At 39.9% G+C, this 11,990-nt stretch overlaps 1 protein-coding gene across 1 annotated transcript; it reads left to right on the forward strand.

Annotated features, from left to right (window-relative positions):
* Positions 1 to 718: 718 nt before the first annotated feature.
* Positions 719 to 7,919, forward strand: LOC134793530 (methionine aminopeptidase 2). The gene is made up of 8 exons (XM_063765129.1): positions 719 to 936; positions 1,617 to 1,811; positions 2,799 to 2,959; positions 3,348 to 3,522; positions 3,930 to 4,138; positions 4,728 to 4,818; positions 5,145 to 5,319; positions 5,798 to 7,919. The coding sequence occupies exons 1-8, from the start codon at positions 798 to 800 to the stop codon at positions 6,048 to 6,050; spliced, it is 1,398 nt and encodes a 465-aa protein (XP_063621199.1). The 5' UTR covers positions 719 to 797; the 3' UTR covers positions 6,051 to 7,919.
* Positions 7,920 to 11,990: the final 4,071 nt, after the last annotated feature.

Raw genomic sequence — 11,990 nt, forward strand, 5'->3', positions numbered from 1 at the left:
GTCCGCACTCTAAATTCGATTTAACTACCAAGGCTTAAAGTCGAAAATCCAACAACGCTTGATAAAAAGCGCCACCGCTGTCGTGTGAATAAATACACATGTATCCATTTGTGTCATTCAAACGCTTTTTTAACGCGCGTTGTAAAAGCGCCCGTGGGTATGGGGGCTTACACGAGAACTTATTCAACGCGCGTTAAAAAAATTGGCGTCAATCTCATCTAATAGCATCCAATTATTAAATTCGTCGAAAATTGGCATTCTTGCGTCCGCATCTCCGTTTGATCGATCAAAATCTTAAAATTACATTAAGTGAAATCGGCGAGCCAATTTCATGACCTACCGTGGATCACGTTCGACATGTTGCCTCTCTGTCGCACTTGTAAATTCGTACGTAAGTGTGACGTGTTACCCCCTCGGTAACACGTCGAACGTAGTTCGCGGTAGACCCTCTGATTTGATCAGGCAATTTCATCAGATTGGGCGAAAATAGTTCCCGTCTGGACTGGCCTTACATTATTTTTAATTTACAGGGCTCCACAGACCTCGGAACAAACTCATCGCAACGGCTTATTACGCTAGTTTCTTTTTATTATCAATAGATTTCGATCTATAAACATTTACAGCAAAAACATTCTTATTTTTTACAATAAAAAGCTCAATATTGAATGAATTAAAACGTACTGGAATGTTTGCAGTTTTTTAGCTCAATGAAAACTTGTCGAATGTGACGTAAATGAGATTGACTTTTGCGGGCAGTCGCATGGAATTTATCAGTTATTTCTGTTAAAGTATTAAACATGGCTTCAATTCAGAAAGAGGAAGATTTGAAAAAAGACGTAGATGAAAATGGCCAAGAGGACGAACTAGACGACGTAGAGGAAGATACCAAGGATCCCGCCAAGAAGAAGAAAAAGAAAAAAAAGAAGAAGAAGGCAGGTTAGGTTATAAATATTATTTATCGTATTCGGCTTATAATAGTGTAATAAGAATGATAAGTACAATGGGAGTACCTTTGCTCCAGGTAAATGGACGTTCATATCTGTATAACCTCTAACATTCCTTGCCATGCGATAAATAGGTATAAAATAAAAACAAAGACAAAGGCTTGCCAAGTACGATTCAGTCTAGTTGGAATATTAACAAATAGAATGATTATGCCATTATTTAAATTGAACTAATAATGAAGAATAAATGAATGAATCCATCTGATGTTTTTTTATGTTGTGTATTAAATAATTCAAGTTATATTATATAAGTAACTTGGTATTTAGAATAGAATAATTTATTGCATATCACAAACAAGTTATAAAGGTGGTACATATCATTGGTTTAGTTTAGGACATTGGGCTAGTAGTTTATCAGGACGTCCAGTAAGGACACAGCAACATATACCTATACTACAGTTAAAACAATTTTAAACATTTACAATTTTCATTATATATATTATTATGAGATCCTTTTAGTCATATTTTTCGTAAAAATAGTCTGCCACACATAAAAGCACTTTTTAAGAAGGAAGATTTTTAACTTATTTTGGAACAATTCGGGATTTTCAAGTTTTTCAGATAATTCGGGAGGTGATTATAAATTTTGATGCACATATTTTCCATTACCAGATTCTGAAGTAACTGGTGATAACAATGAAGTCACTAATGCAACTGAAAAAGTTAAATCACTGTCTGTGGAAGATGCCCCACCTGAGGGTGAAGAAAAGAAGAAGAAAAAGAAAAACAAGAGCAAGGGAGGCAAAGGAGCAGCAAAGGAACAGACCAATCCACCCACTATACCTATAGCTGAGTTGTACCCGCAGGGTGAGTCACATTTTTATCTTAATAACAAAACTTCAGTGAGGCACAGACATATTGAATATATTAAGAATGGGTCACTCACGTATTTTAAGTCGAAAAAACGCTCGATATGTTTCACTCCGGAGCGAGGAGTACACTGCGGCAGTCTGCGCCGGTCTGTCATCGTCAATGGAAGCTCCTGATGACACTCCTTGGTACAGAGTGAAACATGTCGAGCGTTTTTCGACTTTAAATATGGGAGTGACCCATTCTTAATATATTTAATATGCGAGCCAACCCGGTATCCATTGTGCGCGGCTGCCTCGCGAGCCAATGTTCGATAGTTTGCCGCGGGATATGGAGACAGGGCTTTACCTTATTAGGTTACCCTTCTCCAAAACTAGTTGCTGATAACTTTAGTGGTGGCCTTTATACTAGACGCTGAACCAACTGTAGAGCAGGTTATTTTACTTATATTATATTATAAGCCTACGGTGTCCCACTGCTGGGCATAGGCCTCCCCCCTCACAGCAGCAGCCTCAGAGCAGGTTAACCCTTTTCCAGGCATAGTACAATTTAGCGACCACATACCCGCCCCTAGAATTTCAAATTTAGCATTATTATTAGCCTTTAGCCTCTTTATTTCCATAACTCTTACAAATTAATTAGTTTTCAAATTTTTTGATTCGGTAAAATGTGTTTTTATGCTGTAGTTGTTTTTGTTTTCCTCCTTTCATGAGATATGGATCCTATTTGGGTAAAGGCCTCCTCCCAATTCTTCAATAAATGTCTGTGTTTGGCATTGTAGCAAACTTTGCATTAAGATTCAAATTAGATTGCACTTTCGGGAAATTTGAGTTTCTCTTCAAATGAATCATCAAAGCTGGATTAATTGGAATATATTTGGACTTATCGGGAAAACCTTGTAGATTGGTGCGGCCTGGAAAAGGGTTAACCTACATAAATTATCATAGATAAGAGTCCAGTGGAATAACTGATGTTTAAACATAGGCAACTTCCCCGAGGGTCAAATAATGGAGCATGGACATGCTGAAGGCATTGATGACAGGACTGCAAAGGAGCGGTTCTCCAGTGAGGAAAAAAGAGCCTTGGATAGGATGCACCAAGACATATACCAGGAGATCAGACATGCTGCTGAGGCCCACAGACAGGTAACTATCATTTAACAATGTATTTTGCACCACATTATCTTGTAACTCCCTTCTTAATTCTTCAATAACTGATGAGAAAGTGGCATTTTATCCACCAGAGTGGCTAAACTATTGGATGCAAATTTTGAGTACTTCCTAGTAGTATGTTGGCTAGTGGAATTGAATTTTAGGTGTTGATTTTGAATAATAAATATTTAATTGCATTCATCTGGATTTGATTTCAAACGTTTTACAGTTAGTATTTTCTTGCATTAGGATTATAATATAAAATGGAAATTAAATCAAATCAAATTAAATTGGTGTGGTGAAACAAATAATTATTAAAAAACTCAACTATTTCGAGTTCAAACTTCTTGACATGCAAATGAGGTTTTGTATCTTATTCCAGACACGACAGTACATGCGCGACTGGATAAAGCCGGGCATGACAATGATCCAAATATGTGAGGAGCTGGAATCCACGGCCCGGCGTCTCATTGGTGAAGACGGGCTCAAAGCGGGGCTGGCTTTCCCCACAGGCTGCAGTCGCAACCACTGCGCTGCGCATTACACACCCAACACTGGTAAATATAATGTCTAATTATCTTTAAGGTGTACTGTGTTAATCCAAAACATAATACATTTTCGATTGGCCTGTAAGTGGAAGGTAAAATCTACAGTTCTACAGGCTGAAAAGTCGCAATAGGGTTGTATATCCTATTAGTTGAACAAGCAATTTTATTAACAACTCAGTTGTTGAAGGCGTTCATGTGCTCATATGTGCCTCGCGTTGCAGATCTTATTCACAAAGAAAAGAGTTGCGCACAACGTCCACGAAAGCACACCATTGCCATAATTATACCTAATAATAGCCGCTAGTGGGCGAGCTTTCAGCTCATCCCGTCCGATGTCCCTCTAGTTCTTTAAGTCGACGGGATTGGAACTCATCCTTGGCAGCTCTACATGATTTGAAAACATTTTTTTCCTCTAGGCGATACTACAGTGCTTGAATACGACGATGTAGTGAAGATTGACTTCGGTACGCATATCAACGGACGCATCATTGACTGCGCGTTCACTCTGCACTTCAACCCACGCTATGACCCGCTGGTGAAGGGAGTGCAGGAGGCGACAGAGGCCGGCATTAAGGCATCGGGGGTTGATGTCAGGCTGTGTGATGTGGGCGCTGCAGTACAAGAGGTATGATACTGTTAATGTCGCCTCTGCACTTCAACCAGTGCTACGATCGACTGGTGAAAGGAGGCACCTAAACATACCTTTCCAGAATGCCTTGCCTTTGAAGGATTAGTTGTGAATTTTAAGACGAACAATTTACTTACGTTTAAAATTGATTTTAAACTTACCTTTCACTTTATTTAGCTGTAGGAATTGATTTCCTTAGCGGCGTTTGCCTTCTATTAAGTGCTTAGAAAGGTATCAGATATTTGTTAACCGTTTCGGTGCGGATGGCACGACAGGCGTGTCATCAATGTTTTAACGTGTGGCGTATGACACGACAGGCGTGCCATCATATTCTATGGCGTAAGGCACGCCTGTCGTGACATGAAACAATTATTCGCCGACACAGCCAAAAGTTTTCGCAACGAACCGGTTAAGTGTATAGTATTGGATCTTACTTACGTTATTAGAAAATGGATAATAATTGCATAAGCGTTTAAAGGTTCCTGAGTTTTACCTTTCTTTAGCACTTAGCTTGTCTTAATTGACTTAGCTGCTGACCCTTGTTATAAGTGATAATCTACAATAATAACCTGTAACCTTTTCACAGGTTATGGAGTCGCATGAAGTGGAATTGGATGGCACTGTATATCAAGTGAAGCCTATCCGTAATCTGAACGGACATTCAATTGGACCATATAGTAAGTAATGTTGATTATTTTGTTCTCTTTTGTATCATTATACATTTTTATTAAGTACTCTACTGGTTCAGGCGTGGCTCACTCCGCGATATCGTCGCGTCGCTACAAATACTTGCGGCCCACACCAATTTTGGTGTCTAGGTGTAGTAGTCGCCGCGCACCGCTACGGAACAGACGCCTGCTCGCGCTTCATATCGCGGTCATATCTGTCGTAATTCGTAATATACGCGTTTTTTTAGAGAGTGCACCTTCTGTACCTAGTACTAGTATTTAATCTGTGACTGGTTTTCACAATGATAAATCAAATTAAACCATGATTTTACCAGGGATCCACGCCGGCAAGACCGTGCCGATCGTGAAAGGCGGCGAGACGACCCGCATGGAGGAAAACGAGTTCTACGCGATCGAGACTTTCGGCTCCACGGGCCGCGGGCAGGTGCACGACGACATGGACTGCTCGCACTATATGAAGAACTTCGACCAGCAATTCGTTCCGCTAAGGTACGGTTACAGTCACTTCTACATTCAATTCTTACTTCAAGATAGACATAAACATCCGTCCTGTTGTGCTGTTTATTGGCCCGAAGTGTAAATGTCAAGTTTAAGCTTCCAATGTAACCCACAACATGGAAGAACCTACAATGCACAAGATACTAGTCATCTTTAGTCTAGTGCATCTTTAAAGGGTTAAAAGTAAATGGCGCTGTTCCTTTGTTATATAAGCACAACGCTAAAAAGCCATCTACAACAGTGACAAGGCACGGCGGCGTCATACGGAAATTAAGTCTGTATGTTTTCTCGGTACGGCATCACATTACCAGTGTAAAAAGTAACAGTGGTCCGACGGCTTATGACGTGTACCAAGCTACTAACAACGCGATGACAGTTCGGGTGCGCCCGACAGCCCCCTCGTCGAACGACTGTTTAGACTGTGACATTACGTTTAACTCGTATAGTTCATCAGAACTCTCAATTCCAGGTTACAATCGTCAAAACAACTCCTGAACCTGATCAACAAGAACTTCAGCACCCTCGCGTTCTGCAAGCGCTGGCTGGAGCGCGCGGGCGCGTCGCGCTACGCCATGGCGCTGAAGGACCTGTGCGACAAGGGCGTGGTGGACGCCTACCCGCCGCTCTGCGACGTCAAGGGCAGCTACACCGCGCAGTTCGAGCACACCATCCTGCTTCGCCCCACCTGCAAGGAGGTCATCTCGCGCGGCGACGATTACTAAGCTAACGTTTACTATTGGGGTTGGCAACCGTCAAGGGTTTGCATAGATGGCGCCATCATAGCTTGCCCTTTCTCTAGTTGAGTTCTATGAGATTTGGCTTAAAGGGCTGGCATCCATGACATAAAATTCCATTAAAAAAGCAAGAATTTGACACAATTGTAGGGATTGACAGGGCAAACTATGCTGGCGCCATCTGATCTGCTAAATACTTCGACTGGCCGACCCCATTGATTAGTGTTTAGTGCGTGTTATACGTCTGCTACTAAACGCGAGTAGAACATTTATGAACTCGCACTGGTCACTAATCAAATTGTAAACGGTCCCTAACGCGGGCGGCACCTACGAAACCGTTCTCGTGCCGCGCTAGTTGGCTGACGAAATTTGAACCTTTCTAGATACAATTATGAGACGACAATATTTACGATTACTTGCGTATTTGAACAATGTTGCGGTTTAATTGAATTTAACGGTTCAACTGTAGTTAGCCAAACTGTCAAGGGGCGACACGTCATTGAGTAAAGAGGGACGGCTAAAATAGTTTTGCTGCTGTGTGTGTTATTCTGACAAGAGATAAAATTACCAAATGATTTGATAGCAACAAAGAATGATCATATTAGTATACAATAAACTATTCGCTTATTATATTTTAAACAATTCTTTATTGAATGACGTTTTCATGTTGGCTAGCGATGAGTAAAATGTAAGTTACGTGAACTTCTTTAGACCTATAATATGCCGCCAAATGAATGTTTCTGTTGATTAGATCATATGCAGATGCTCGTTTCGGCGCAATGTTTGTACTATACCGACCATAGCATATATCGCTGTGTGCTCCTAACGTCATAGCTGTGCTAGTAACTTACGAGAACGCTAATGCGGAAGCATTGGTAATCGTTACAAAACAGATGTTAAAAAATTGCTCTATTAGCCGGGTCCACACAGAGCGAGCATACGCGCGAGGCAATTTCCGCGCGCACAAAACGGCCAGTGTAGACGTGCCTCGCGCGCGCCGCCTCGGCCGAGGCAATTTCCAATTCTGAAATTTCTCTTCCTGTCAGAGTCGTCGAAATTATCTGTGCAAGACAGGCTGCTCAAGTATGTATACACGAACGCTTTGACAGTAGTCGTGTTAAATACTTGTAAACACATGCGGTCGGATATACATACTTATCAGATGGAGACTGTACCAGTTCAATAAGGGCTGATTTAGACGATACAAGAACTCGCATGCGAGTTTCATACCATTGCGGGTTTTGATCGGTCGGTTGAATTGGACGTAACAACAGTCCCCAATGTAACTAAACGCATGCGAGTTCGCGCGCCGTCTAAATCAGCCCTAATTCTGACTGTGGCGTTGCTGAGCTATGTCGACTTATGCGTTAATCTGTCCTAATTTTTACAAAAATAATTTACACTGCTGAACATTGGACTTAGAAGTAGATACTTGAAAACCTTACTATTTTCATGAAATATCATGTAACTGTAAAAGTGACATGAGACAAAACGAACACAGACAAACATTAGACTATATACCTTAAAGTTTATCATTTTATAATTCTCCTTTAAAATAATAAATACATTAGGACTTAATGAAATAACTCGTTTTACATATACTATAGACTAACCCTAGTTTGTATACATTTGTGTTTTGAAAAACTGTGTTGATGTTATTTGTTTCTAATATAGCAAGGGTGCAGGCAAACCACGATGAAATCGTGGATTTTAAAAATGTTCTATTGATTGCATTAGTTTTTAATTGGTGCAATTAAGAAGAACTTTTAACAAGCTTATTTTATTTTAACCAGTCTTGTTAAGATGCAATACGAAAGTATTAGCAGAAACTTGTCAATAAATCAAGTTATTTGAGAATTGCGTTTTTATTTCATTTGCCTTATGTTTTTAGAAATCGATAATGCAGTATAGTCGTTCGATTTGTAGCTGGCCCCAAACGGCTAATCCTTTGTCTTTAAGTAAAACCGCACGTGCACTACCCTGAGCGCGGGATAGTCCAACGCTCAAAAAAACCATGTACTTAAGTGCGCTCTCCGATAACGCACCTTTGTTATGCCACAGAATAATTAATAGTACTACCGTACAGAAAGGAAACTTCCTACAAAAACGAAGTTTGACAGCGGTTCAGGGTCGAATCATGCTGTGCCTTTCTAATATATGGCACTATCCCTTTCGGCTATTTAGGGTTGTCAAAAATCAAGTGATTATCTTATCTGTGGTCGTGCACGCAAAAGGAAGTCAAGTGGTGCCAACCCTAATAATTGCTCAGAGCAATGCTGAGCCGAGCGGAGCCGAGTTTGACCGAGGTCAGGAGTTTCGCACCCCGGGGGCCGATTGCATAACAAACTACAACTAATATTACAAGCGGAACTCCTTATTTAATAAGTGAAATTAGAAAAGGAGTTCCGCTTGTAATATTAGTTAAATAAATAAATAAATAAATAATAAATAGTTGTAGTTTGTTATGCAATCAGCCCCTGGTTATGCTTCTCGATGACACATTTCAGACTGGTTCTGGAGCGTTCGACTCGCCGGCACTCGGTAACCGTAGAGGGACCACTCCTCGCAATAGTTATTTGTACAACAAGAGATCAAAGTTTGATATTTCTTCGAGTGCTTATTTTGAGTCCCGTGCAAGCGAAAGATTCTATAATAGATTCACGAGCGTAGCGAGTGAATCTAATTTAGAATATTGAGCGTAGTAAGGGATTCAAAAGCGCACGAGATGTAAATAACTTTGATCTCGTGTAGTACACAAAATTTTTCACCCTAAGCAGTGAGAACATACCTAGAGGGACAGAAATAATAGAACCCAAGTATATCGAACTTGTATTAGACCCCGCATGTTGAAATGACATTTGACTATAAAGGTCACTTGAATGTCAATTTGTCTCACTCAGTGAGCAAAATCGCATTTTGCTCACTGAGTGAGACACACTCAGTGAGCAAAATGCGATTTTGCTCACTGAGTGAGACAAAATGACTTAGTGAGCAAAATCGCATTTTGCTCACTGTTTTTAAGAAGCAAAGTACCCTTGTTCGAGCTGCTGAGGTGAAAAATATTTTTCCATTAGTTCATTTTGAATCTTCTTCCAATTTCCATAGTCTTAATTCAATAACCGGATTAAGCGATCCAACCTTCTTTTTTTTTGTAGGCAAGTAGCACGACAAAGGATTGGCTGTTCGGGGCCAGCTACAAATCGAACGACTATACCTGTGTGGAATTTGTATTATTTATTACATATATAATGTGGGGATATCCTACAACAAATACGTCCAAATAAAAACACTACATTTCCAAGTTTAATTTCGTATTTTATAAGAAATAAATCACTATAATAATCACTCAGTTTTGCATATGTAAATGGTTACATCATAATTTACGTACGATACATGCTATATGTTACATATTACAAAAAAAACAACTAACGTGAGGTAAAAATGTATAAAACTGCAATTTATAATATGAATATTACATAATACTACATGCCAATTCACTACCTAGCTACTCCTACAATCATAATATTCATAGGTAATTTTTAATCCTGACTATTACTGCAATACTGAAATTACCTAGGCCCAAGTAAACGCTAAAAACCATTTACATTAAGACGGAATTCTAGTTTACCTTGAAACTATAGTTGTTTAATTCGACAACCGTGGTCAAATAGTTTGCACCTAGGTACAAACAGCAACACTCCTAACTGTATTACTGTACATCGGTGGACTTTATGCCTTTTGTACAGTTAATAGTGTGGGTGATGGTACACTGACCTTACCCCGAAATTCCAGCAAAGGCAGCAAATCATATCGGACAATGACAATTTACACAATGTTTCAACTCAATGGGGTTAGCCGCTCGAAATGTTTTACAGATGGCGCCAGCATAGCTTGTCCTGTCAATCCCTAGAATTGTCAAATTCTTGTAATTTTTTTTGGAATTTAATGGCCTCGATGCCAGCCCTTTAAGCCAAATCTCATAGGACAAAACTAGATAAAGGGGGAAGCTATTGGCGCCTCCATGCAAACCTTTTAGTAGAAGAGCCGGCCGCAAATTTTCTAACCGACTTGATACCACGATGAAATGCACAATGGTTTCCCATAAAAGTGATGCTAAGTCCGAATTCGATAGTCTGCCACGGCGGAACTTGCCGAAAGTACGAAAAAGAAGGCCACTTCCGGTGCGAAAAAAGGGGGCTGATTTAACCCATCTGATACCGAAATAATAGTTATGGCAGCAGTTAGAAATTTACATGTAGACATAGAAAAGCGAAGTCTGCCAGTATTTTTTATGCCGGAAGTGCTTGGCAGACGCTCTCAAAGGTGGCCACCGGGACCCCTAATTTAACCCATCTGATACCACCATGAAACCAATTCCAGTCGGTAGGTATGAACCCTCATGTCAGGAATATATAAGTCTGCCAAGGCTTTTCCTGCCGAAACACCTTGGCAGACGAGATTATGTGAGCACGGTCACCATCGGTTACCCTACACTAACCCATCTGATACCACCATGAAACCAATTCCAGTCGGTAGGTATGAACCCCCATTTTAGGAATATATAAGTCATGTGTAAGTTGTAAGTTTGACGACCGGTCTGGCCTAGTGGGTAGTGCCCTGCCTGTGAAGCCGATGGTCCTGGGTTCGAATCCCAGTAAGGCCATTTATTTGTGTGATGACACAGATATTTGTTCCTGAGTCATGGTTGTTTTCTATGTATTTAAGTATTTATATATTATATATATCGTTGTCTGAGTACCCTCAACACAAGCCTTGTTGAGCTTACTGGGGGACTTGGTCAATCTGTGTAAGAATGTCCTATAATATTTTAATATTTAATATTTTTTTTAATAAGTCTGCCAAGGTTTTTCCTGCCGAAACACCTTGGCAGACGAGATTATAAGCAAGATGACCATCGGTTAGCGTACACTAACCCATCTGATACCACGATGAAACCAATTCCAGTCGGTAGGTATGAACCCTCATTTCAGGAATATATAAGTCTGCCAGGGCTTTTCCTGCCGAAACACCTTGGCAGACGAGATTATGTTAGCAAGGTGTACACCAGTTACCCTACATCAACCCATCTGATACCACCATGAAACCAATTCCAGTCGAGAGGTATGAACCCTCATTTCAGGAATATATAAGTCAGCCAAGGCTTTTCCTGCCGAAACACCTTGGCAGACGAGATTATAGCGGCCGGCTCTTCTACTATTTGTCCCTCAACAGAACAGTAACTAAAATGTAAAAACGCGAAAAAATCACAATAATATATGACAAGGTGCCAGCGACTTATGAAGTTGATTATATCGCGGTACTCATAGCCCTATCAGTAGATTAGGTAAGGTGCGTACTGCGAACCTAATAAATGTGATGTAACATTTAACACACTCATTTCTAATCGTAATCTCGTCTACACTGGGATACATAATTTGAATAGGATATTTAATGAGAAATCTTTCATTAGCAGGTGTACGCATTTTTTAGATATCACTAGATTTAATCAATTATATGATTTTAAGACATAGATGATACAATCGGGTATAGGTATATAATTTATATTTATGATTTTAGTACGGCCACCGGACGAAGCCTGCGTTGCGGACTTCTTACATTACCTATACTTAATTAGAGTTTTTTTTTTCAAGATTTTGTTTGTCGATTATCGTAAAATAACGTGTAATTCAATTTAATAAACTTTTTAAGTACTTAAAAGTCGCTTTACCTACTATTATTATTTATTATTTGAAGCCTTTCGTGTCCCACTGCTGGGCAAAGGCCTCCCCCAATTCTCCACAGATATGTGTCCAATGCTGTGTCTGGCAGCCTATAGTTCGTTTTTTTTAGCATTAGAAATAAGGTAAACAATCTTGATGTGTCTTTTAATTGAAAAACACATTTTAAAAATAAGTTATGGCAAATATG

This window comes from Cydia splendana, chromosome 9 (genome assembly GCF_910591565.1).
Source record: "Cydia splendana chromosome 9, ilCydSple1.2, whole genome shotgun sequence".
Classification (NCBI taxonomy): Eukaryota; Metazoa; Arthropoda; class Insecta; order Lepidoptera; family Tortricidae; genus Cydia; species Cydia splendana.